Here is a 27,417-nt window from a genome sequence, read left to right as displayed (position 1 = left end):
CCTGGGGTGTGGAGTGGCCCAGCCATTGTGTGGCAAGCCAGCCGGGTGTGGCTCCATCACTGCCAGGCCCTCCCAGGGGAGGAAGTGTCGGTATTTACAGGAAATGCAGGACAAGGCCTGAGAGGTGGGTGGAGGAGGGGCAGCCAGCCTCTGGGAGCCCAGAAGATGTGTCTGGGCGCTGGTGGGAGGGCTGAGGGCGGGTGCCCCTCTTCCCACCCCAAGGACGGGACTTCTTGTTGTTTTTGAAGGGAAAGGTCCCATTTCCCAGGCAGCCCCGCCCCTCCCCTGGCCTCTTCCCTCCAAAACTGCCACGCCCTGCCTGCCTCCAAAATGCCCAGGCTGTTGACCCCTTCCTCCTGGGGGAGGCTGCTAGGAGCAGTGGAAAGAGCATTAAGCTGGGTAACAGGAGATCTGCCTTTAGTCCTTCCCGCCCTGGACCTCAATTTCCCCACCTGTTATATGGGCACTTGCTGCAGTCATAACATGTGTATAGCAAGCTCACAGCCCAGCTGTGAGAAGCAGGATGGTGAAAGAACAGGCCAGCCCCCTTCGGCCCTATAACCAAGGGAGTACAGATTGGCTTCACTTATGCCACAGAAGTGTTGCTGAAGAAGTGTGTATAAACTGAAATTTTGTAAAAATATTCCTTGTATTGATTATATTAGGAGTACAGGCTATTTTTTTAAGCCTGAATAAGAATTGGAAAGGGAACTAACATCCATTGAATCCGTGTAGGTGGCAGGCACTGTGTGGCTTTCACATACCTGATTTCACACTTTAAGAAACAAGGATTATATTTAGGGATAGAAGACCTGAATTTGATCTTGGAACTGCCACTTGCTAACTGTGTCTCCCTGAGCCAATCTCCTGGTACCTTGGGGCCTCAGTCTTCTCATCAGTGAAATGAGGAAACCAGTACATTGTGTCCCACAGGCTTGCCTGAGCCCAAGCCTCACCACCCCCCACCCAGGCCTCTGGCTAGCCGTCTCTGGTCTCTCAGCCTCCCCTCCTGCATGTCTCCCACTGCTGTTCACACATGGCCAGGGCGAACTCTCCAGGGAGCAAAACTAGGCAGGTCCTCCACCCCCTCCACCCCCCACCCCCGGCTAAAATCTTTCGCTGGCTCCTCATGACCCCTGGGACACATAGCCAGATGAGGGCTATCTGTGGGTACAGGGCCATGTCAAGGGGAGCAGGGCTTCTTCTGTAAGCAGGTATGACCAGGCAGGGGCAGGCTGTGAAGTTTATGCACTCTGTGGGTTCTCTTTAAGAAAAAGAATGTACAGTAAAGAATATTTAATAATCTACAGAGCCTTGAAAGGGACCCATGCAGGTACGGAGCCTGAAGCGTAAGCCTCATTAGCTTCCCAGTAGACCTGTCTCAGTGGCCAGGGAAGGCTTCCTGGAATAGGAGTTGAGGTTGGACCTGGGTCTAGAGAGGAGAACCCATCAGCCACTGACCCTAGGCCTGACCACGAGGGAGTCAGGTCAGCAGACATTTCCCAGGCATCTGTTCTTAAAAGGCGGTCCCTGGCCTAGAGAAGCAAGGCAGATTTATAGGATCTTAAAGGCCTTTGGCTAAAAGTGGCATTTCTCTGCTTCTTCCCTATTTGGGGCAAAAGAGGCAGATATAGTTCAGCAAGGCTAAAAGATGAGTCATGTGACAAGACATGACAAGACTCGTGTGTGTGTGTGTGTGTGTGTGTGTGTGTGTGTGTGTGTCTGGGTCCTGGGGTGTTTTCCTTGCCTGTGTCCTCTTCCCTGCTGGGTCTAAGCCTTAGTGTGTTTGTTTCTGTCTGGATTTGTGTGATTGATTCCTTCTGTGTCCCCCATCCAGATGTCCCACTCTGGCTACATGTGACTCTGTGTTTATGTGTGTCAGAAAGGCCCTCGCCCTCTGTCCTCCTTGTATTATTGCACTGCGGATACTCCTGTGCGTCCTGGCCCTTCTCAGACATTCTCATGCCTGTCTCCCCAGCACAAAGAAGGCAACAGTGAACCAGAAGAATTAACATGTCTAATGAGTGGGTCCAGCTGGGGCTCACTGGTGGCTCTGTCTGGGTTGGTGGAAGAAGAACAGAGTGGACCTTGGGGAAGTCACCCTCACAGAGCCTCAGTTTCTTCAGATGAGGATGGTAACAGTGCCTGCTGAGCTAAGTGGTTGACAGGATCCGCAGGGTAATGCATGAGGTGTGCCGGGCACACTGCTCAGTAACACTTAGCTGCCGCTACTGCAGTGTAGATGTGGGATAGGTGAGTAGTTCGAAGGACAGGCTCTGAACCAGATTCCCTGTGTTCAGATCCCAGCTTTGCAATTCTGTCTGTGCTTGCTTCTCCATCTGTAAAATGGCATGGTAATAACTTACAGGATACAGTGGTGGGGAAGAATTTGCAGTCCCCGGCACATAGTGAGCACCAAATCACTGGCTCTTTCCGCTACCATCGCAGCTGCCCCAGTATTATTGGCTAGCTCCGTCCTTGTGGAAGGGAGGGGTGGGAAGAGAGGATTGTTTTTCAAATCACCACACAAAGAAACCACAAGTGACCCCTCTCCTAGCTCTTGGCAGCTTCAGATGTGGTCTGTGGTTATAGAATTATAGTGTTCTCCATGAATCTCCAGCCACCGCATCCTCTCCAGCTGCCTGAGGTGGCAGCAGTGGTTCCCCTCCCTTCCGCCTCTCCTGTGGTCTCCCTTACTCTGAATCCCAGAGCAGAGATGGTAGGAGAACAACATGTCCAAGTTTCCTCCTGCTCTGGACTGGGTGCTTTGGACCGACAGCTATGGAGCCCATCTTACAGATGAGGAAACTGAAGCAATCCCAGCCACCAGTATTTCAGCACCCACTGAACCTTTGGCTGAATGATAGCCACCCCACAGAGTGCTTCTCCCAACCCCTACCCACAGCCATTTTTGAAGTATATGAAATGATGGCCTGAGTAGTAAAAGAAAGCCCGTATATCTGTTAAGACTTGGCTAGCCACAGCATCCTCAGTGCTGGCAACACCTGCTGGTACCACTTCCACCAAAGGTGTGGTGCACCTGCCGGATAGGGAAGAACAGGGAGGCTGTCACCGACAGGCTGACGGCAAGTCAGGTAAATTAGCTGGGGTAGGACAAGTGGTTCAACACATGTTTGTTGTGCACTTACTATGTGCTATTCATGGAAGATGCAGACTGCATCACAAGCAGGTGATTCCCCTCCCTGAAAGAACTGTGGCTGATAGGGGAGCTAATACAGGCACATAAATAACTATAGGCACAAAATGTGAGCTGTGATGGGAGCCCCTTCCAGCAGGAGAGAAAGAGAAGTCTTCCTGAAAGAACTAGTGTGTGTGTAGACTTTGCGGGGGAGGGGGTCAGAGGCAAGTGGAGGAGGGGGTGGGCAGGAAGAGGCTCAGAGATGGGAGGGCACAGAGGTGTCCATGGGCCAGTGGGTCAGCGGTTTAGCTGCATATAAGGGCTGAGGAAGGCAGACGTGTGCAGGAATCACCAGGACAAACTTCCTCAGCTTTGTGGCGGACCCCTGTGGACATAAAGGCACAGAGCATCACCGTGGGAACGGCCTTCCAAGGTCCTCTAACTCCCTTATTTTGAGGAAATATGGGGATGAGGAAGCTGATGTCCAGGAAGAGGAAAGGGCCCACCCAGTGTCACACAGCAAGCTGGTCACAGAGGTAGGACTAGAACCTGGATCTGTATGACCTTGAGGGACTCCTCCTGATGAATTCAGCCTGGCGTTTAGTTCAGATGATTGTAGCAGATAAAACTGTTGGGCACTGTGCTGAGCAATTTACCCGCCTCACTCACAGACATCATCTTCTAGACCCTGGGAGGGTAAGTACTATTACCATCTCCCTTTTACACAGGAGAAAGCTGGGAAAGTTAAGCAACTGGCCTAGGGTCATTGGGCTGACAAGTGGCAGAACTGCCACCTTCCCTCAAGAGGTGAAATGTGTCCTTTAACATTATCCTTTGCTGGGGTGCCAGAGATGGCTGCAATGCTAAGGGGTCAGTGGCAGAGCCAGGCCCCTGTGCCAGCAGTGGGGCTGCTGTGAAGGGCCAGAAATGCAGGACTCTTCCTGTGCTGTTTGCACCTCCCCAAGTTGGAGGAGGGTAGTGACTGCTTCCCAAAGCCGGAACCTGAGAGATGATCCCTCTCGTGAGTTTGGGGCTCTGACTGATGATTTTTTTTTAGTATGTTACCTCTTTATATTAGTCTATCATTTTATGAGACTTCTGAAGATCTTCCAAAAGTATTGGAAGTATTTCCCCCCTGCCCCGGACCTCTGAACTTTTTGAATTCACTGAAAAGAAAGCCTTCATAGTTACAGTTGTGTTTCCCGTTGGCTAGAAGAGAAAGATGTTTGTTTGGAGCAAAAGGAGGCTGAACTGGAATCAAGGAGAACAGAATTCCTTGAAAATCCCTATAAAACCACTTCAAATCCACTGGGAAGGCTTAAATTAAAACGATAGACAATAACAGGTATTGATGAGGATAGTGAAAAATTGAAACCCTCAACATTGCCAGTGGGATTATCAAATGGCTCGGCCAAGAAACAGTCTGGCAGTTCCTCAAGATCTTAAACATAGAGTTACCATATGACCTCAACCCCTATATATAGACTCAAGAGAAATGAAAACATGTGTCCACATAAAAAAAACTTTCACATGAGTGTTCATAGAAATACTCTTCAAACAGCCAAAAAGTGGAAGCCTTCGAAATGTCTATCCACAGATGAATGGAAAAACAAAGTGCGGTATAGACCTATAGGGCAAAATTACTCAGCCATAAAATAGAATGAGGAGCTGATACATGCTATACCATGGATAAACCTTGAAAACACTGTGCAAAGTTAAAGCAGCCACACACAAAAGGATTGTAGGATTCCATTTCTATGAATGTCCCGAATAAGGCAAATCCATAGAGACACATAGTTAATTAGTGGTTGCCTAGAGCTGGGGACCAGTCCTAGTGATTGACTCCTGAATGGTATGGGGTTTCTTTGGGGGTCGATGAAAATGTTCTAAAATTAAGTAGTGATGATGGTTGCACAATTCTGTGGATACACTAAAAAGCACTGAATTGTACATTTTAAAAGGACAAAATTTTAGAATATGTGAATTATATCTCAATAGAGCTATTGTTACAAGAAAACAAATTCTTACAAAACCACTGATGCTGTATTTCAAGAAGAGGGGTGGAGATGTCATAGGATGGAGAGGAAGGACGTACTTCTGTTTTTACTTAGCAAAAAATGGAAATTAAATTTTTAAAAAAGCCTCTCCTTCAATCATGTTTCTGGGAACCATTACAAGCGCTATCCCTTGGCTGACCCTGGGTGCAGGATGCATTCCCTCCAAGAGGGAACAAAGCAGAGATTCACTCCAGTGGTGTGGAGACAGACAGGCAGCTGCTTTTAGGCTGCGGGAAGCATGCTATCTGGTTTCAGGACATGGTTTCACATACCTGGGGGTCTTGTTCTCCACCTGCATTTTACAGGTGTGGAAACTGAGGCCCACCTTGACAGTCCTGTAGTCCGCATAGTGCATTGGGTTAGTGGTGAATCCGGGACTGCCGGGTCTCTGACCCGCATCTTAAGCAATTTCCACTGTATTAGATGGAAGGTTCCCAGTTACAGTGCAGATGATGGCTGTATCTGTGAAAGTCTTAATGTCCCTTTGAGCAAGGGGAACATGGGAGGAGTCAATTCTGAGTGACAAGGAAGTCTCAGAGCAGAAGGTGCAACCTGGGGAAGGTCTGGAGGGATCAAGTGAACTGGGAAGGTGCCTGGGGGTGAGGGAGTGGGGGGACGTAGGCAGGGGGCAGGACTGAATGTCTGAGGGTTTGGAAATCCCTGCTTGTGCAGCCAGCCCTTCCCTCTGTCCACTTCTAAGCTCTTCCAGCTGTTCTGCTAATTAGGGTAGTCATCTTGTCTCCATCTCCAACTTTCCAGCTCCCAGAGAGCAGTCCTGAAGCCCCCTGCCCCTCCTCGCTGAGCTGGCAAACTTCAGAAAAGTCTCAGCCTATGTCAGAGGAGCCAAAGGATGTTATATCTGCAGTCTGGCCTCCTTCTCACAATATCATTGTACCAGCAAGGATGGAGTCTGGGGCCAGAGTGCCCGCCGACAGATTCTCGGTGAGGCAAACGTTCCTTTTTTAGGAGTTGTTAAGCCATTTTGGCTGTGCTTAGGGTTATGGCTCCCAGTGAGTGTCACTAGGACGGGATTTAATGGGCAGAGCTGGACAGCCCTGGGCCAGGTTACAAACTATTCGTCCCCCCACGTGGATGCACATGTCCTTTTACGACTCTAGGCTGCTGGAGAGGACTGTGCTCATTTGGAGGGTCATTTAAGGTAATGAGCTCTGGGCAGCTCTAATTTATGTTCCTTTTAAAACACAGATCAACTCAGAGGGAGGATACAGCTCTGTGGAGACTAGTCTAGGGGTTTAGAACTTGGCCCTTTTGTGGGCTGGCCAGAAAGGACCTACTGCGTGCCAGCCAGTGACCACTTTCCCCATTATGTTCTCATTTAATCCCTCAGTGACTCTACATAGTCATCCCCACTTTACAGATGGGAAACAGAGAAATTGGGTGACTTGCCTAAAGTCACACAGTGAATCTCCTCTGACCTGATGCCAGATTTCCAGGCCACTTGGTCTCTAAACTTACAGTCCTAACTGCCTAAGCCTTTTGCTGATTTTTCCTGGCATGTGTCATTGCCCTTGATTTACAGATTTAAAAACAAACACACAAAAAAATGAAGACATGGGAAGGTTAAGTAACTTGCTTGAAGGGATAGAGTTGGGATTCAAACCAATTCAGCCTGACTTCTGAGCCCACCCTCTTAACCAGTACTTTGCACGGTACTTTCTTGGAGACAAGATGACTACCCTACTACACTGTACTTTCTACGAATCAGAGAGAGTACTTTAGTCATCTTTAACTTCTCCATTTTTGTGCTCCTTGAAGTACATGCTAATCCCTGTTTGTTGAATAAGTACGTGACGGATAGAAAGGTGGGAGGGTGGGCAGGTGGATGGATGACTGAGTAGATAGGTGGTTGGAGAGATGAATGGGTGGGTGGATGAAAGAATATGTAGATGGGTAAGTGGGTGGGTTAGAAGGCTTTTTCATATGTAATATATTGTTATGATCAAATAGGCTATCTGGAGACAGCATCTGAGTTGTGATTCCAATGGGCATTATCCGTAATTTGTAGGCCATGGCCTACCAGCATCTGTAGTGCAGAATCTAAAACACAAAGGATTCCTAGTAGGCATTTTTTTTTTTTTTTGAATGACTGAGAAACAAAACAGACAGGAACCATGGCTAAAAATACAGAGCACCGAAGCCTTTGCAAAGGACCCATCTGGGAGATTCATGTTGACAGACTGGTGAGATGGATGGGATATGTCATGGTTCTGGGTCTGACTCCCCAAGGGAAGAAGTGGTTACACAGGACACAAGTTCTACTAGAGCCTGTTGGAGCATGAAGTTGTCAAAAACATTTCTCAGAGTTGTTTTCTTCCCTGTCTTTGAAGATCAGCCTGGTAGCAAATATGAAGGCTTGGTAGGAGCAGCTATGTTGACACTTGTGGTCTTAGAATATTTTCTTTGCTTATTAAATGAATGACTTCTATACAAAATCAGGTCTGTCGCTACAACTTCCATTGAATCTGCAAAGGCGTTGGATTATACTTGCTCTTTTATACTGTGAAAGCATATTTTTAATGGCAGTTTTTCTCCATTTGTTGTGTTCACAATCCCTAAATAGGACACTGAAATAAATGCATCAAAATATAATCATAACACCCAAACCTTTGTCTTCTGACTTCTATTCTACATCTTTCTTGAAAACTGAAGTCAGGGAGAAGTAGAATGAAAGATCATGAGCCAGTTCCTGTCTATGGCTGAGCTTGGTTGAGGATGGATGGTCAGTGGTTCAGAGTTAACTGTGTTTGTGTCTGTGAGGTCTGTGGGTCTCTAACATAATGTTAGTCAAACTGTTATAGATTAATAATTATGTGAAGTCACACACTGTGACTTCATGGGTGTTATCACTTGGGATGAGGTTATAGTGTTAGCACATGTTAAAAATGGGTTGACTTAAAGACAATAGTAAGTAAATAGTAGAACAGCTATATGCAGCTAGAGCTAAGCTGAGAGCTCCCAGTTAGTGAGTTATGCGTTAGGCATGGCTCTAAGTGTTTCACATTATGTAACTCATTGAATCCTCCCAACACCTCAGTAAATTAGGCACCCCTGAGGCTTGGTGAAGTTAAACATGGCCAGTACTGGGCTGAGACAGAATTTGAATGTAGGCAGTCTGACTCGAGAGTGTGAGCTCTAATCTCTGCACATTACCACCTCTCAAAAAGAAAATAAAATAATAGCATAGACAATAAAAACCAAGCCACCTTTTGCCTGGCAAACTGAGACACAGTTCCACACATTGGTCTTAGAGACCAAGGAATGTCCGGGTGGCACAGTTGGCCTCTGTTTTCACATATCCAAAATGGGATCAAGCATAGGAAGAGGCATCCTCGGAGGCAATGTGTGTTGGCCTAGATTTGCCACATGACCTTGAGCCAGCCCTTCCCCCTCTCTAAGGGTTTGGCTTCCATGACTCTCTCCCCAGTGTCACCCATGGCTCTGTTTTGTGGAATCCAATCCTCTGCTTGGCCTGAGGTAGTGTCCAATGCTGGAGAGACTTCATGGCAGCATCAAGTCCAAGGACACCCACTGTTTTACATCCCAAGTTGAGCAGAGCCTATGGCAGCCTGAGGTGTTGGGGCTGAATCCCAATGGCACCAGAATATCCCTGAACAATTCAAGCGAGAGGGTGACCCAATCAGGTTGGGTTTGAGGAGGTTCTCTCTGGCTGCTGGGTGGGAAAAGATTGGAGGCCAGCCAGGGGGGAATGGGAGAGACCAGGAAAGCAATGGTCACAGATGTCCAGGCAAGAGATGGCTTGGGCCGCAGAGCTATGACAGAGATACCAGTGGAGTCAGAGAAGACTTCAAGGTAAATTGGGAAGAGGTATTGTGTTCGAGTAGTGGCTGAGATTGCACATTACTACATCTCTAACAGAAAATAAAATAATAGCACAGACAATAAAAACAAAACCACCTTTTGCCTGGCAACCTGAGACCCAGCTCCACACATTGGGAGAGGTGATAATGCTGAGATTTCCAGCTTGCTGTCTGGGATGATGCTGATACCTTCACTTGTGGGATGCTTGGCTGGGAATCCTATGCTCCTTCACAGGGCATTTTAGAAAGGCCTGGCATCTATCTTCTTTCCCTTGATATAGAGGGAGAACCATCCAAGGGCACAGTTAACTGCTCCATCCCTCACTACTACTGGCTATCCTCCACAGAGCATAATGAGCTCCTGCTGGGGCCTAATGTGGCCATCCCTCTTGCAGGAGAGAAGGGCTCCACTCACTATCTGAGGACACACACAGTGCAAACTGATGGAGGAAGCTCTACAGGGAAGGGAACTACGGCTCCTCCCGAAGACTGGTCCATGCAATCAGTCACTTTCCTGAAGGAGGTTCTGAGCTCTCTAAAGCAAGTGTGGTGTTCCTCTGATCTCCAGTGGCCCCGGGGGGTGTAGTGAAGGGGCAGAAGGAGATATAGGGTGGTCCTAGGAGGGGAGGTGCTTACATGCCTTTTTACACAATGGTATGGGGCTTACTGCAAAATCTACTGTTTGCAAAGAAAAGGACAACAAAGTCAGTTCTGAAAAAGAAGAAAGAGGTCTGGTCAGAAGGGTAGCCGGTTAGATGGTAGAGTGAATTATGGCTCACCCCAGGTCAGCATTTAGTTTGTATATCTGCACACAAAAGCAGAACTATAGTTGCTAACACACACACATTTTGTCCACAGAAGCCCAGGCAAAAATAGGCCACCTTGTCCCTGATCTGCCTGACCTCATGGCCCCAGTGTGGACCAGGGGATGCCTGTCCTGCTCTTGACTCAGCTCCTTGCTTCTTGGGTTCCGGGTATTCTGGAGATAGGTATCCTTGGTTCTGGCTGCTGCAGTAGTTGAAAAAGAGCTCCAAGGTTAGGCTAAGGCTCAGTTTTTCTGGTCCTGATGTCTCCTACCCTGGCCATGCTTCTCCCTGCCTAGCCCAGGGCCAAAGGTAAGAACAGTGTCCTTAAAAAAAAAAAAGAACAGTGTCCTTGCCTACATGAGGCCTGGGCTGGCATTGGCCCAGCCATTTCAGCAAGTGAATGCTCCCTCCTTTCCTTCAGTCTGTCCATCCATCTGTCCATCCATCCATCCATTCATCCACCCATTATTCTAGTGCCACATTGTGGCATTCCCAGAGGGCAGGAATAAGTATTTGATTAGAATTTAATAAGACCAGGAGTGTCTGGGTGGCACAGTTGGTTGAATATCTGACTCCTGGTTTCAGCTCAGGTCATGATCTCGGGGTCCTGAGATTGAGCCCCACATCAGGCTCCATGCTTAGCATGGAGTCTGCTTGAGATTCTCCCCCTCCCTCTGCTCTTCCTGCTCCTGCTTGCTCTCTCTCTCAAATAAATAGATAGATCTTTAAAATAGGAAGACTTTAATAAGACCAAATTTTGTGAGAAGTTGTCTGGAACCACATTGCCCATGCATGGCAGGAGAGAGCTACTGCAGGTTTCCAAATAGGAGGGGGAAATGGCCTGATCCCTGTTGTAGACAACCACTCTGCTTGGTGGAGAGAGAGGCCCAGAGCAGGGAGCAGAGCAAGGAGGTGATTGTAATGGGGTTAGAGCCTCTTCTGTGGGGATAGTTGTGAATTCAGAGAAAAGGAGGATTCTTCTGCTCCAGGTTGGTGTGTTTTATGCTGCTTCTCCTGGAAGTTTGCTCATGCTATCACAGAGTTCCTGCTCATGCTCACAGCCTCAGAGCAGCCTTCCCTGACCTGTTCAAACAGTTCCCCCTTTTTATTCCCTATGAAAGCACTTTTTTCTTCTCCCTCACTTATCATTATTTACGGTCATATATTCGTGGTTCCTTTTTTGAAACAAGGACCATGTCTGCTTTATTTGCCACTGTGTTACCCTCTGCCTAACTCTGTGCCTGGCATAAAGCAGGCAATCAATAAACATTTATTGATTGAATGAATGAATGAATAAATAAATAAATAAAAAAAAATAAATACAGGCAATGCCTATGTCATAGTCATAGTCATATGAGTTTGTTATCTCACCTGTGTAAGCATTGATCATCACAGCACCAGCAAGAAAATAAAATAGAAATCATTATCCACCTAGGTGGAACTGATACTCCGAGTGGTGTCTTGTCCATGATCTAGCTGATGACAAGGCAGGGACCAAGGTCCAGAATGCACATCCTGAACCGTCCTGCATCACTGCATCCCTCATTCAGGCCCAGAGGAACATGGCCACCTTGGGAACAGATCCTGCTGCCTGCCAGTCCAGACTGTCGGACCAATCAGACTGAATATCTCTTGTCCTCACAGTAATTATTTGTACCCTCCAGCATCACAGCCTGATTCATATCTAACAGGGAGACAAGTCTGTCTTAGCATGTATAAGGGCACATAGGCAGCAAAGAGCATGGCATGTTCAGGGAACTACCGGGAGGCCAAGATGGCTGGAGTGGGAGCACACAGGGACTTTTGGGCTTGTGTCTTATCTAGTTCTAGGTCCCCATTTAGGGCAGGCATGGAGCTTTGCACACAGAATGCTCGTTAATGGCTTATGACATTAATAGGGCTCCTGGTGTATTCACTTTGCCTTTGCTGGACAGGGAGCTCTAACCCTCTCTTTCCTCTGCTCTGACCCCAGCGCCTACACAGAACCCTATAAGGTCTGTCCCATCTCGGCGGCTGCCCCCAAAGAGGACCTGTCATCAGATGAAGAGCAGGGAAGCTCGGAGGAGGAGGACAGTGCTCCAAGAGACCCCAGCCTCACTCACAAGGTAGGATGCCCCACCCTGGGCAAGGGGTCAGTGAGTTGTGGGAAGTCAGAGATGTAAAGGCCGAGAAAAGGCGGTGAAGGATCCACTGTACTGGACCCCTTCTTAGTGAGGAGGGAACTGTTTGCAAGTAGCTGGCCCCAAGTTGGATACAGAGGCTGAGTCACTGCACAGTTGGGACTGCAGCGTTTAGACACATGAGGAGACACAGGGTCCTGCATTGATGATGCGGGGGTGACTGCTCCTGCTGACTTCTTGGGTCTGAGGCAGTTTGGGTCTTCCCAGAGCCCTTGTGGCTGAAGTGAAGTAGAGCTGTGTGATTTGAATCGAGACAGACCTGGATTCTAAAGACCTTAGGCCTGTGGGCCTCAGTCTCCTTATCTGTAAAGTGGGAATCATGAGGATAAGTTAAGGGAAGTATGCGAGCTTCATTAACTGAAGACAGTTTTGGAATGAGAGTTGGTTTCCCATACCCTGCAGCAGTGCTTAGATGGGGTATGCCTGAGAGGACAACTGTCACTTGTTTGGAGGCAGACAGTGGGTCCCTGTCTGATGTAGGGACCAAGTGGTGGCCCAGACCTCTCAGTGGGCATCGGGACGTGGTGGTGATCACATGTGCTCGCTCAGGTGCAGGGGAGCCTGTGTTCACCTCCACTCGCTGGCTGATTGTAGTCCTTCCACACACTGCTTCTTGGAGCTCAAGTATGTCTCAAAACAGAGAAGTGAAGAACTCATCCAGAATCACTCGGCTGTTTATTTCACATCAACCAGAAAACATCATGAGGGGCTAGGGGCCACGAATTTAGGCCAAGAGGGACACCCCCATTGCAGGAAGACAGGCTAGGAAGGTTGAGATTAGCTTGACATTTCTCCCACCCCATCTCCTGGGCTTGTCTACAGAGGAGTAGCTGTGGAGGCCAAGGAGCATCACCTCCTTCCGACTAGCCTCCTTCAGGCACCTCATCTGGTGTCTGTCTCCCACTCTTTGTCATCCTGTCCTTCCACGGCAGGGGTGTGCCTATCCTGTTGATTAACGGCTATTCCTATGGAAGCATTCAGCAGAAATGCCTGGCCCTTACCAAGCTTTATATAGATGGTCATGTCTTTCATTTTGTTTTCATATCCTTGATTTCAGTTCATTTATCTCTCTGCTCGGGGTCTTCATAAGTTTGCCTCCCCAGGGCTGTGGGAATGTGGGGGAGGGGGGCCCTTTTCCCACCTGGCTCCTCTTCAATCCTTCCCCTGGTGGCTCCTGACCCTTCCTCTCCCTCTCGGAATAAAGTGTGTTGTCTTCCACAATCCATGCCCCTTTACTCCTTCCAACAAGTACAAGGTCAGTACCACCACCCCTGTGGTGTAGTGGAGGACACAGAAATTAAGTGACTTGCTCAAGGCCAGTCTGCTAGGGATTGAAGGGGTTGGACTCAAAATGAGGTCTGGCTGGCTCCAAGCCCTGTGTTTGTTTGTTTTCCCCCTATAGCCCTGGAAGCCTTCTCTTACCTTCCACTTCTTCCCCTCTTCCCAGAAAGAACTGTTGCCTCCTTGAGGGTAGGGAAAGGAGCTTTGAGTTAGTGGTGCCAGTTAGAGTTAGAAATGGTTGTGGCTTTTCTGGGCATATTCCATGGTCGTGGAGCATGGGAGCAGATAGTTGTTATGTGGGATTTGGTCCCCACTCTGAAGCTGGGGGTTGGATCTGGGTACAAGGCCAAGAAGAGTTGAAGTGCTGACAGAGCAGTGGGGCATCCCCTGTGCAACTTTCTGTACCTCAGGGTCCCCCACCTAGTGATGGTTTCCCACCATAGCACCGGGTTCTCTGTCAAACTTTCCTTTGGGACCACTGTGTCTCCTCTTCCAGCTGTGTTACTGCAGGCCAGTCATTCCCCATTGCAGGACCTCAGCTTCCCCATCTGTAAAATGAGAACATTAATAGTAACTGGGCTATGGGAGGGTTGAAGGAGAGCATAAATGTAAAAGTGCTAGCCACGTAGTAGGGGCGTAAAAACTATCTGAGAAGCAGAGGGAGAGACAGAGAAGGGAGGGTCCTCTTTGCTCAGGACCACTATAAAGACATGAAGTCCCAGGGCCCTGGACATCGGTGGTCATCTGGGTCAGATCCCCAGCCTTGTGGCCTCCAGACCACTGCATGGGCACCCCAGGAGCTTGCAAGAGGTGGGGTAGCATAGGGAACGAGGGGTTCATACTCAACTTTGACACTTGCTAGCTGAGTCACTAGCAAATGGGCAATTTCTTAACCATTCTGTTCCTCTATGTCCACTTCTGTAAAACTGTAAAAACAATAATGGTGCCTACTTCACAGTAGTCTTGAGAGTAAATTTGAGGAGACAAGTGTCTGGCGCGCAGTAAAAGAACACATGGAGGTCAGAGTGGGTGGGACCATGGGTAGGACAGGGAAGCAACCTATGCAAGGTCCATTTGAGCTCAGTGACAATGGCAGGGTGGCAGAACTGAAGCAGCTTCTGCCTGGGACAGGGACCTTTCCTGTGTCCTGGAGCCAGAGCCATGTAGAACCAATGGAGGTCAGAGTGGGTGGGACCATGGGTAGAACAGGGAAGCAACCTACACAAGGTCCATTTGAGCTCAGTGACAATGGCAGGGTGGCAGAACTGAAGCAGCTCCTGCCTGGGACAGGGACCTTTCCTGTGTCCTGGAGCCAGAGCCATGTAGAACCAATGGCCAGCCAAAGGCAGGGCCCACCCTCATCCTGTCATTCCGAGAGCGCAGAGAGAGAAGCATGCGTCTCGACAGCAGGTCGGTTCACCCTCAGGAGCCCAGCCTTCTCATCTACCAACTGTGCTGAGCATCGTTCCCCTTCTGCCCTCGAGGCTTTCATAATGCACCACAGTGGCAAACGCCTTTAAAATCAGGTTTTCATTGCATGAGGTATGCTCTACTGGATTCTCCTCATAAAGTATGAAGTCATTACAAGTAGGTCAGATGCCCTGGGGTATTCATTCCTAGTTCCTGAGTCCCTGTGGAGGTAGCTGTGGTGTACAGTTTGGTGTGTATCTTTCCAGAACCTTTTCCCTGTATTCACCTATGTGTATCATTCATTATAATTGGTAAATAGGTGATATTGCTTGTGGAGTTGCTGTTTTCATATATTAAATCATATCAAACTGTAAGAAACCTGGCATAACTTGGTTGCGTTCACTCATTGGTATCTTATAGAGACTTTTGCACATTGGTACCTAGCATCCTAAATTTTTTTCTTACTGCTGAATGGTATTCCCATTTATGGGTATGCTGTCCTTTGTTTTGCTCTCCCCCTGCTGAAGGACCTTTACAGTGTTTCTAATTTTTATGCTCCCAACAGTATTGCAGTGCACTTGTTCCCACACCTCCTTATGCACTAGATCTCAGAAGGGGATTGGTGGGTCAGAGAGGTGCATTTTCAGTCTGTGTACCTGCCACCACAGTGACCCCCCCCCAAGAGGTCATGACTGTGCACCCCGCCCCCCAGCAGCCATCAGTGTGGGAGGGTTTGCCAACTGTTGGACATGTGCAGCTGTGAAGGGAAATTTCTGGAGGGAGCTATCTTTCCTGGCTCTTTCTTGCTGTAGAAGTTTTGGTGGTCTGGTAGCATTTACTCCTCATTCTTTCATCTTCCACCATCTCTGAAACTTCTCCTTCCCCAAAAGGCAAAGACCTCTCCCCTCTGTTTCTCCGCCACATTGAGGGGGCAGGAGGATCCGGCTTTCCCATCTCCAGCCACCTCTAAGGAGCAGACCTAGGGAAAGTGTGACTGATAGTGGAATTGCTTTCCTGGGGCCTCAGGAGGTATGTTTGGGGTGAGCCCCACCCTTCTAGAATTGGACGTAAAAACAACTGTAAGGTGGTGGGCTCCACTCTTCCAGATCTTTTGAGGTGGCCACATTGAAAGGAGAGAGACTTGGAAGAGGACAGGAAGCTGAGCCCAGCTGTCCACCCGCCTGCCTGTCTGACTTCTCCCTCTCTTCCACTCAGAGATATTCAGGGGTGTGGGTTGAAGGAAAGAGGGGGCAAAAAAAAGAAAAAGAAAGAAGGACATAAAAATAGATCCAGCTGTGGGGCACCTGGGTGGCTAAGTGATAAATCCTTTGCCTTCGGCTCAGGTCACTATCCCAGGATCCTGGGATTGAGCCCCGCATCACGCTCTCTCTCTCTGCTCAGCAGGGAGCCTGCTTCCCTTCCTCTCTCTCTGCCTGCCTCTCTGCCTACTTGTGATCTCTATCTGTCAAATAAATAAATAAAATCTTTTTTAAAGAAATAGATCCAGCTGTGAAAGGAGACAAAGGCTGCCTGGCATGTCACTCTTGCCTGAGAGCAAGTCCAGCTTTCAGACTAACTGAGACCTTTCAAGCTAAATACCAGCTCTCTGGAGACCAATCCAGGAGTTGGTGGCCTCTCCAAGCCACCTTCTCCCTCCACCTCCTCCTCTCTTTGTCTGAATCCTGGTGTCACCACGTTTCCCTGACAGGTCCACCCTCGAGCCTGGGCAGAAGTTTGCTCATCCTCTGGAACAGGCCTGTCTTGACGTGATGCCCTCCCTGGCCCCACCCAGTCGTCTTTTCTCTGGCTGCACCCGTGGTCCAGGCAGCCTGGTCTGGGCCTTATTGCTGGCCTCATGCCCCTGGCCTTGTACCTGCCACCTCACTCTAACCATCTGCTTGAACCCCAGTTTTTTCTACTTGGCCAGTCCCCCACCTGGCTAAAATTCCTACAAGTGCTTTCTCCATGCCAGTCTTCCCAACCCATAGTGCAGCCCTGAACATTGGCTCTGAGGCATGTGCTCACTCCTAGCCCCTGGGAGGCCCTTTTACACCCGCAGAAGCTTCCTCAGGCTGCAGCCTGTTCTCCTTCCCAGAAAACAGCCTGGTCCCCTGGTGAACATGAACTCCCTCCCGTCAGCATCTTCTCTCTCTATCCTCACCCAGTTTCTCCCCGTCCTTCCTTTTCAGCAGAAATTTATTTACAAGTACTCAACTGAGTACCTACTATGTGCCAGGCACCCTTCCAAAGGCTTAAGACACAGCAGCCATAGATAGAGCAGGTGCCTCCCTGCCCTGGTGGAGTTTCTACTCTAGGGAAGGAGATGAACCATCAGTTAGAAGGCTCCTAGGGCAGGTTTAGGCAGTGAAAGTGGTATAACATCAAACATAGAACAGACCTTGGTGGTGGGAGCAGGGCACTAGGGGTGGGGCAAGGGGGGAAATTTAGGCAGAGAGGCTAGAGAAGGCTTTTTTTCCAATTAAAAAAATGTGTTAAAATATATGTAACATAAAAATCCACCATCTTAACTATTTTTAAGTGTGCAGTTCAGTGGCATTAAGTACAGTCACCCTGTTGTACAACAACCTCCACCATCCATCCCTGAGACTCTTCATCTCCCCAAACTGAAACTTTGTCCCCATGAAGCACTATTTGCCCACCCCCTTCCCCAGCCCCAGGCAGCCACTGTGCTATTCTCTGCTTCTTTGGTTTTGACTGCTCTGGGGACATCATGGAAGTGAGATGAGGTCACATGGAATTTGTCCTTCTGTGACTAGTTTATTTCACTGAGCATAATGTCCTTGAGGCACATCCATTCTGTAGCCTGTGTCAGAGTTTTCTTCCTTTTTAAGGCTGAAGAATATTCTACTTGTATGTACATATCGCATTTTGTTTGTCATTCATCTGTAGATGGGGGCTTGGGTTGCTTCTACTTTTTGGCTATTGTGAGTAATACTGCCATGAATATGGTACACAGAAGTCTCTTCAGGACATTGCTTCCAGTTCTTTTGTTTCCCCAGAAGTGGAGTTGCTAAATCATATAATTCCATTTTTAATTTTTTGAGGAACTACCATACCATTTTCCACAGTGGCTGCGCCCTTTTACATTCTGACCAGCAGTGGGGAAGGGTTCCAGTTTCTTAAAGAAGGCTCTTATGATGGGGGAGGAAACCTTTCAGCAGGGACCTGAATAGTGTGAGCCAGCAAGAACTGGCAGGGTCTAGAGACAGAGCATCCTGGGCAGGGGATAGCAGCACAGACTCAGGAAGGCGGGAATGGTCCTTGAGAGCTAGACCAGGTCAGTAGAGGAGAGGGAGATGGGCTGCAGAGGTTTTTTAGGACTTCCCTCAGCCCACGGACATATCCAAGTCTTCCCCACTTTCCCACCTTCCTTACTGCTGTTATCCACCCTGTACAGTCTTCCCTGACCTCCATGAGCCAGGATCTCCATACTGTCCACCGAGACCCTGACCCTCAGCTCTGGTGGTTTCTCGCCCTGGGAGCTCCCTCTTCCCCTGGTTTTCACTGGCTGCCTTCTGTCCTGGTTCTCTTCCCACCTCTCTGACTGTCCAACTCTGTGCCTCCCCACCAGGCACTTAATTCCCAAGCCTGAGCTCTCCCATCCCCACCCATCTGTCATCCTGTGTTCTGCTCAGGCAGCCTATTCCAGACCAGCAGCCAGCCCTACTCAGGTCGTATTCCTGGAGCTGACCTCCTGGTCTGACCCCTCTCTGCACCCCACACTCCAGCCTCCAGCTAACCTTGTGGTCCCTTCTTGGAAGCCCCACAGATACTGTCATCCCCCCTTATTCGCAGTTTCACTTTCTGTAGTTTCAGTTACCCATGATGACCTTGATTTAGAAGCAAGTGATGCTCCTTTTGACATATATTCAGAAGGCCTGTGGTCACCTAACACCATGTCACAGCGCCCACATCATTTGTATCACTTTATATCATCATGCGGGCATTTTATCATCTTATATCATCACAAGAACCAGGGGGTGTAGAGTACAGTAAGGTACTGTATAACTTATTTTTAGAGAGACCACTTTCACATAACTTTTATTATAATCTATTATTATAATTGTCCTATTTTATTACTACTATTTGTCTCTTACTGTGCCTACTTAATTTTTTAAAAAGATTTTATTTATTTATTTATTTATTGAGTAGGTGCCCATGCATGACCAGGGGGAGAGGCAGAGGGAGAAGCAGACTCCCTGCTGAGCTGGAAGCCCAATGCGGGACTCGATCCCAGGACCCGGGTATCATGACCTGAGCTGAAGGCCGACACTTAACCCACTGAGCCACTCAGGTGTCCCCTGTGCCTACTTTATAAACTGAACTTTATCATAGACATATGTGTAGGAGAAAACATACTATCTCTAGGCATATTGTGTTTTATTGCACTCCACTGTGTTGTACATCACAGATACTGCATTCTTCACAGATTGAAGGTTTGTGGCAAGCAAGTCTGTTGGCACCATTTTTCCAGCAGTATTTACTCACTTCATGTCTCTGTGTCTCATTTTGGTAATTCTCACAATGTTTCAAACTTTTCATCATTATTATATTTGTTGAGGTGATCTGTGATCAATGATTACAACTCAGCATTTTGTAGTAAAGTATTTTTCATTATGGCACATACATTGTTTTTTAGAGTAATGCTATTCATACTTAATATAGTATGGTGTAAACATAATTTTTATGCATAAATTTTATGCAGAAAATTTACTTGAATTGCTTTACTGCAATATTTGCTTTATTATAATGGTCTGGAAAGACCCACAATATATCGGGTCATGTGGGGTTTGGCACGATCCGTGGTTTCAGATATACACTGGGAGTCTTTAGACATACTCCCTGAAAGGTAAGGAGGGTCTGCTGTACCTCTGACTCAGTGCGTCCCAGACCCATCTCAGCATCTTCCCACCCCCTCGGCCTGCTTCTCTTGTGTCTGCCTGTCTGGGTGTTGGCACCAGATTCTAAAGATTTGAAATCCCTGGCATGTCGTCTTCTATTGTCATGTGTTAATGACAGATCAAATGAAATTCAACAATCTCCAAGGCCTTGGCCAGGCATCATGATGGATTCAAAAACAAGTTCTGTCCACTCTTCAAACCCACCTCAGGGTCTTTGCACTTGCAGTAACCTCCCCCTGAAGCACTCATCTCACCCTTTGTACAGCTGGCAAGGGTTTCACATTAAATGTCACCTCCTCAAAGAGGTCTCCCCTGCTCATTCTGCAGTGCTGGCTTGCAGCATTCCTGTCTACTTCCTTCCTCATACTTATCTCAAGCTGTGATTATGTCTTTCTTTTTCTGCTTACTTGCATGCCATTTGCCTTTCCCTGTAAGAATAGCTCCAAGAGGGCAGGACCATGTTTCTTTTTTCCTTTTTTTTTTTTTTTTAAAGATTTTATTTATTTACTTGAGAGAGAGAGAGAGCGAGAGAGCACACGCGCACAGGCTTACACTCACAAATGGTGGGGGTAAGGGCAGAGGGAGAGGGAAAAGCAGACTCCCCATTTAGCAGGAGCTCAATTCAGGACTTGATCCCAGGACCCCGACCAAGATCATGACCTGAGCCAAAGGCAGATCCTTCACCAGCTGAGCCACCCAGGCACCCCCAGTGCCATACTTCTTTTTACATTTGTTGTCCTTACTGCCTGGCACACAAAATAGTACTCAGTAAATATTCTTGAAAAAACTAATAAATAAGGGAATTTATTAGACTCAGTTCTTGTAGTCAAGTAAGGGAAATGAACTTAGATGCATGACAGTTTAATAAAATGAAAATCCTTGTTTGGTCGTGTATAATTTACTTTGCACAGTGAGGGGCAGAGCTGGGAGCCAGCCTGGCTTCTCACCAGCTCTCCAGTAATGATGCAGAGGGTGTGACGGTTCGGCAGAGTAAACAAGGAACCTCTCAAGGCAGTGTGAGCTGAGGAGGGTGTGGGATACAGACTCTCAGAGACCAGGGGCTCAGGTCTGGAGGCGGCCAGGACACCGGGTTGTCCCACACCCCTTGTTCAGAGTCCTGGAGGGCTTGGGGGCTGTCTGGAGCCAACAGGGTGGGTGTGGAGACAGTTAGGATGCCCTGACCCTCAGAGAGCTTGTTCTGTGGCTGATAATCTTCTCCGCTATGTCTAGATGTGCCCATGGCCCCAGCGTGGTATTGGGGCCACCATTACACTCACCCTTCCTTTCTCGATCCTGGCTTCATGGCAGCTACTCTATATACCTAGTCTATAGCCCTGCTGCCTTGAGTTGGCCATGGAGACCTGCAGTACCCCAGGTGACCCCCAGACTCAACGCATCAGGATCCCCAGCAGCATGTGTCTGCTCTCTGAAGTTTGAGCTCCAGCTTGTGTACATCAGCTGACAGTCTGTATGGAGCCCCCACAGGGCCCTCAGCCCTCTGACATGTCAGGAAAGAAGCCAATGGGGTGCCTAACCATGGAGTGAAAAAGCTGTTGACGCGTAGTCTCTAAACCTTACATTTATGTTTTATCCTCTCCTCTGAATGTCATATCTCATGAGTTAAAAACAGCAGTTGCCTGTAAGGTAGAACAGTTGCGCAACAGACCCAGCATCCTCTGCTGTGTGAGCTAAGCTCTGAACAGGGCAATGGGCTGAAGTCTTAAGAGTCAGGGCAATCAGGGAGGCTTCCAGGAGGAGGTGAGGCGTTAGTGTTCCACAAAGGAGAGTAGGATGTAGTTAGATGGAAAGGACAAGGAGGGTACATAGAAGGCACAAACAGTGTGGAATCTAGCCATTAATTGAGTTCTTGAGGTCAAGGCTGATCCTTTCTCAGCCTGAAGGAAAATGGTGAGGACAGGAAGGCCAAACATCTTATGAGCCATGTACTGGCCTTGTCAAACAGTGAGAACTTGCCAATCACGTTACAACTACTCTCTTAGGATTTGAGAAGCTAAGAGAGCTGACAGGGCATTTTGATATCACTTTGTTTTGTTTTGTTTTGTTGTGTTGTGTTGTGGTAAGAACACTTCACATGAAATCTACCCTCTTAATGTCCATGGATGGACGAATGGGTAAACAAAGTGTGGTCTGTTCATACAATGGAATATTATTCGGCCTTAAAAAAAAAGGAAATCCCGTCACATGATACAGCATGGATGAACCTGGAGGACATTGTGCTAAGTGAAGTAAGCCGGTCACAGAGGACAAATGCTGCATGATTCCATTTTCATGAGGAACCTAAAACAGTTGAAGCGGAGAGTAGAATGATGGTTGCCAGGGACCGGGGGAGAGGGATATTGAGAGTTGCTATTCAGGGATACAGCATCCCAGTTAGGCAGGAGATTGCTTGGTCTTACAGAAGGAAAACTAAAGCTCATTGAGAAGTCGTCCCTGCTGTGGGTCATCAGCAGGTTCAAGGTGAAGTCCACAGTAAAAATCAGGTTTCCTGATCTCTCATTCTGGGCCTTCCCAGATAACATGCTGCTTCTGTGAATGTATTACAAACTGCCTCCAGAACCAAAGATTCCTTCCAAAACTAAAAGTTCTTTAAAGCATCCAGGCCAAAGCCAGACAAGCCAGACTCACAGCAGCCTGGCTTCAGGAGTTAGAATGAGACAGGTGTCAGCATGAACTGGAGGCAGCCACTGGGTCTTGGGGGCACCAGGGGACTTCTGTATGGTCCCACCTTCTCCCCGCCCTCCTCCTGGCTAGTGTTGCTCTCTTTCACCATCTTTTTCCCTTCTCTGCCTCCTGTGGAAGCACAGATGACAGCTAGGATAAAAATGAGCCAGGTCTCCCTGAGCTCCTCTCTTTGAATTTCCCAGTGGCCACTAAAGGCTGTGCTGGAAACCCCAACCTGAATTCCCAGGGGAAAGACAATGTCTGTGATGGTAGTGCCTAGAGGAACTTCAGAGAGAGTGCTGTCCAAGAGTCTGGCACCAAGAGTCTGGTGCCACCTGTGGGTCTTGAGCACTCTCCCTTCTCCAGATATGACCTCAGAACACTCCAGCAAGCCCCCTCACTGGGACCCTTGCAGATTTCCCCAGGGCTTGAAACAGCCTTAGAAGGCAGCCCCTCCTCACTTCTGGGTGGATTTTTCTTTCATTGGGCTGTGTGGCTGAGGTGGCTGGCAAGTCTGGAGCAGCAAGATGCCTGCCTTGGTGCTCTGCCTGCTCCCCCCCCCCCAGGTTTAGTGTGTGATGGAGAGACTCCTATGGAGATTATAAGGAAGTTTGGGCGCAGGGACCTTCAGGAACTGAAAAGGCCCAGAAGTAGAGAAAAACAAGGTGTAAAATTGAGTTCCGTGGTGCATGGAGGAATGCAGGAGAGGTATCTGGAAAGGGTCTCTAGGCTGAGTCACAGGCAAAGGATAGGACTTAACCTGTGCCTCAGTTTCCTTATCTACAAAATGGAAGTAGTAAGAATATTACCTTGCTCATAGGCTATTGTGAGGATTCAGGGAGAACACATGTAAAAAGCTAGAGCCATTCTTCGCACATACTAAGTATTCAATGAATGCTAACTTTTCTTGTAGTAGTAGTAGTAGTAGTAGTTACTGCTGTGTTACAGGTGAGGCTCAGAGAAGAGAAATCACTTGTATAAGGACATAGGTGTAGGAAGGGGTGGAGCCTGGGATTTGAACCCAGGTCTTCTGACACCAGAGCATAGTCTCTCAGCATCATTCTGGTTGATGAGTTCTTTCTGCAAGTGCTAGGGAACCACAGGAGCCACTCAGAGTTGTAAGTGACAACAGAAGGTGGCCACCATGACCTAGGATGGATTGGAGTAAGTGAAAGCTCCCCAAGGGCTAAGAGACAAGTCGAGTTGAGGGTGGAGGGATGCTAGGAGCTCTGGTCCAAGATGAGGACCAGAAAGCCCATCACTTCCGAGGTAGGGCAGTTCTGGGTACGGATAAGGTCCAGGCTAGGTGGAGCAGATGTACATGTGGCCAGAGTCTTCAGAGAAGAAGGTGTCAAGGAGCTGAGAGGCAGAGGGTCCTGGTGTGGAGAGTGCCCCGGCAACCACAGATAGGGAGAAGTGAGCCAAGCGCCAAGACCCAGGACATGGGGCTTGGCCAGGGGCTGGCAGAGACAAGCATGGAGAAAAAGGTGGCTATTTAAAGGCAAAGCAGATGTGAACTCAGTAGGCCTATAAGCTGGGAAGGTGGTGAGAAACCAGGAGCTTTGAGGATGGTTTCTTCCTCTTCGGCAAAGCAGGACATTGTGGAGAAGGCCCATGTGGCTTCTGGGCCTACTTGGGACCATCCTGAGGGCCAGGCCATAAAGCCAGGGGTTTGTTAGCCTGCTTTTCACAACAATAATAATTATTACTATGATTGTTGCACAGTGATAACGATGCCTCCCTCCTCTGTGGCTCTTCACTGAGAAGAGATTTTCTACTTAGAATCCTGTATGACCTTTGCAACAGCCTCTAAAACAATAGTTGTCAAAACCTTATGGTCTCACACCTCTCTCTCTTAAAAATGACCGAGGACCCCAAAGAGTTTTTGTTTCTATGAGTTTTATCGGTATTTGCCACATGAGAAAAATTTTGAACATCTTTTCATTCATTTAAGAATAACAGTAATAGGTCTATCACATGTTAACATAAATGGCATATTTATGAAGAATAATTTTTCAAAAAATCTTAGTGAGGAGCATAACATTGGTTTTTCATTTTTGCAAATATTCATGCCTAGCTTCCTAGAAGATAACTGGATTCTCCCGGCTGCCTCTGTGCTCAGTCTGTTGGAATTGTTGTTTGGACCAACTTCACCGATAAGTAATCAGAAAAGGGAAACAGAACCCCAGAGCTTCTCAGGCCATGGTTGGAACACTGCTCTTCTAGAAGGAAGCTAAGCAGCCACAAGTAATAGCTGGAGAAACTGAGGCATGGAGAAAGAGGACTAAGACTCCTAGCTGTTTCTTGGACTGCTACCAAGAAGGTCCCTAAAGGAGGACTAGCCCTCCCAACCTGGTCCCAGAAGAGCCAGGCTGGTTTGCCTGGGGCCTGGGGAGGAAGTGCAGGACTGGGCGGCCCTGGGGAACTGGGAAGATAAGCGGCCTCGGCCTTGGGCAGAGGGGCGGGCAGTGGCCTGATAGAACACCCACAGCGTCAGCCTGAGAAACGCGATAGCACAGGCCCTGGCGCCCCCAGCCCCCACACTCCTGGGAGGAACCCTGTTCCCAGAAGTCTGTCCCTGGACACTGCCGTCAACCTCGGAGTTCATTTCCTGGTTAAACAAACATCTATATTAAATGGCCCAGTTGGGCAACGCCCAGTAGCAGCTTCTGAGGAGAGCCTCAGGCACATGGCCTGCTAGGCCCCCTTCTTGTCCGGCTGGTGAAGACACATCCATCATCAGCAGTCACTAAGGCAGCACGGCCCCATGCGTCCCACCCAGAGTCTGCCCGTCTGGCAGGAGGGGTTGGGAAGGACGTGCAGAGTGGCCCGTGCCCCAGCCCTACCAGAAGTCTGCCCCGGACAGCTTTGGGATTGAAACAATGGTCATGGTGACAACTCTGAAAGTTGGGGTGGGCCTGAGCATTTCCAGCCATCATCTCTTCATCTCGTCCGGGCAGGGTGGGAGTGCTGACCCCATCTTCAGGATGAGGACACAGAGGTATCTGTGGAGGACTTGCTCTCACTGCATAGCCACTCGTGGCCTGGCTGGCTGGGATGTGGGTCCAGGTATCCTGACTTCAGCATAGTTCTCTTTCCTGTGTAGCATGGTAGACACTGCTCCAAGGGTCAGAGATCAGAGAGAACCGACTGAGAGAACTAACCTGGGCTCATGCTAGAGTGCCAGACTCCTACCACCTTTCCAGCACAGGTGAAGAATAGGTGTTTCCTAATTTGAGAAACCCTGCCATCTGTAATGAGCAGAGATGCCATTTACCACCAAGTGCTTACTGTGTGCCAGACACACTGCTAAGTGCTTAGTTGTTAAAGCCAGACTGCCTGGTTTTGAATTTTGGCTCTGCCACTTACTAGCACCGACTTTGGGCAAAGGTTAGAACTTACCTCTGCCTCAGTTTCCTCAACTGCAAAATGGAGGTAATAAGAGTAGTACCTTACTCATAGGTTGTTGGGAGGATTCAGTGAGAATACACGTAAAAAGCTTAGAGCCATTCTTAGCACATACTAAGTGTTTGGTGAATGCTAGCTGTTCTGTTATTAAGTAGGTATTATTAATATTATTATTATTATTATTATTACCACCACTGCGTTACAGGTGGAGATCAGAGAAGAGACATGACCTATTCAAGGGCATAGGTGTAGGAAGGGGTGGAGTGCAGAATTTGAACCCAGGTCTTCTGACATCAGAACGTGAGCTCTCAGCATCATGCTGGATGACAAGTGAGAATTGAGTCACAGGCCCCTGGGAGATAGGAGATCATCCTGTCTTCATTTTATAGGGGAAGAACCTAAGCTTGAGATCTCCTGACCCCTGCCCTTTCTCTACAAAGTCATTCTCTTGATGGAAGCTTGACCACAGGGTTTCCTATCTATTAAGACTTGTCCTGGCAGAATATTATTTTCCATTGCAAGGGTTTTGTTTACAAAGCCTTTTTACACGTGGGACTCTGCAGGAGCTCCTGCTTGGGAGGAGTGAGCTACACTTGTCCACAGAGCCCTACACTAGCCCTGAAGATGCGGAAGGCAGACACTGAGTCATGATTCGGTACCTGTGGGAAGGCGGGGGCCAGGTGAGACTGGAGGCCTCTGCAGGCCTCGCTGTTTCCCCTCCTGCTCCACAGATGCTATGACAGCCTGCCAAAAGGCAGCAGTGAGATGCAGAGGGGAGACTGACCAAGGGCCCAAGTTCTGCCCTATTCAGGGAACCTTGGAGAAAATGAAATCTCTAAAAATACTGTGCTTCTTAGCCAAGCAACATTGAGGGATGGAACAGCTAGAGAAGGGAACTCATTTATTGGATGCCTACTCTGTGCCAGGCACTGTATCTCATTTCATTTCTTTATTCAGCTGTCAACTGAACATCTCCTGTGTGCAAGGATAGTATCAGGTAGTGTGACTGCTGGTATAAAGAAGAGCATAACAAGACAAAAGCTTCTAACAAGTGACTCTCACCCAGGGGTGAGATTTTGCCCCCACCCCAGGACATTTGGCAATGCCTAGAAATGTTTTTGGTTGTCACAGCTTGTGACAACCAAAGGGTGGGTGGGGGCTGCTTCTGTCATCCAGTGGGTAGAAGCCATGGATGCTCTTAATGATCCTACGGTACATAGGCCTTCCTTTGCAACCAAAGCTGTATGGCCTAAAATGTTGGTAGTGCCAAAGCTGAGAAACCCTGGGATGGAGAATGATTTGGGGTGATCTTTAGGTCAGTTGTCATGGATGGCCACATTGAGGATGAATTTTGACCTGAAAAAGTCAGAGAATAAGAATGAGATCTGGGGGGCGCCTGGGTGGCTCAGTGGTTTGGGCTGCTGCCTTCGGCTCGGGTCATGATCTCAGGGTCCTGGGATCGAGCCCCGCATCGGGCTCCCTGCTTCTCAGGAAGCCTGCTTCCCTCTCTCTCTCTCTCTGCCTGCCTCTCTGCCTACTTGTGATCTCTGTCTGTCAAATAAATAAATAAAATCTTTAAAAAAAAAAAAAAAAAAAGAATGAGATCTGGGAAAGTCTATCACATGCAGAGAGAACAGCAAGTATAAAGGCCTTGAGTCAGGAATCTATCATCAAGAAGACCAGTGCACAAGGG

The 27,417-nt window shown here is 48.4% G+C and overlaps 1 protein-coding gene across 3 annotated transcripts in view; it reads left to right on the top strand.

The window, feature by feature from the left end:
• The window catches only part of FGD5 (FYVE, RhoGEF and PH domain containing 5), a 122,757-nt gene that overhangs the window by 39,131 nt on the left and 56,209 nt on the right, over positions 1–27,417 (top strand). For all 3 annotated transcript variants that reach the window (XM_059161832.1, XM_059161831.1, XM_059161833.1), the window contains exon 3: positions 11,814–11,946. In XM_059161832.1, the coding sequence (XP_059017815.1) occupies positions 11,814–11,946 (133 nt within the window). The remainder of the gene's footprint in view (positions 1–11,813; positions 11,947–27,417) is intronic.

Source organism: Mustela lutreola, chromosome 2 (assembly GCF_030435805.1).
Source record: "Mustela lutreola isolate mMusLut2 chromosome 2, mMusLut2.pri, whole genome shotgun sequence".
In the NCBI taxonomy this organism is placed as follows: Eukaryota; Metazoa; Chordata; class Mammalia; order Carnivora; family Mustelidae; genus Mustela; species Mustela lutreola.
The sequence above is the reverse complement of the archived record's forward strand: the minus strand, read 5'-3'. Positions and strand labels throughout refer to the sequence as shown.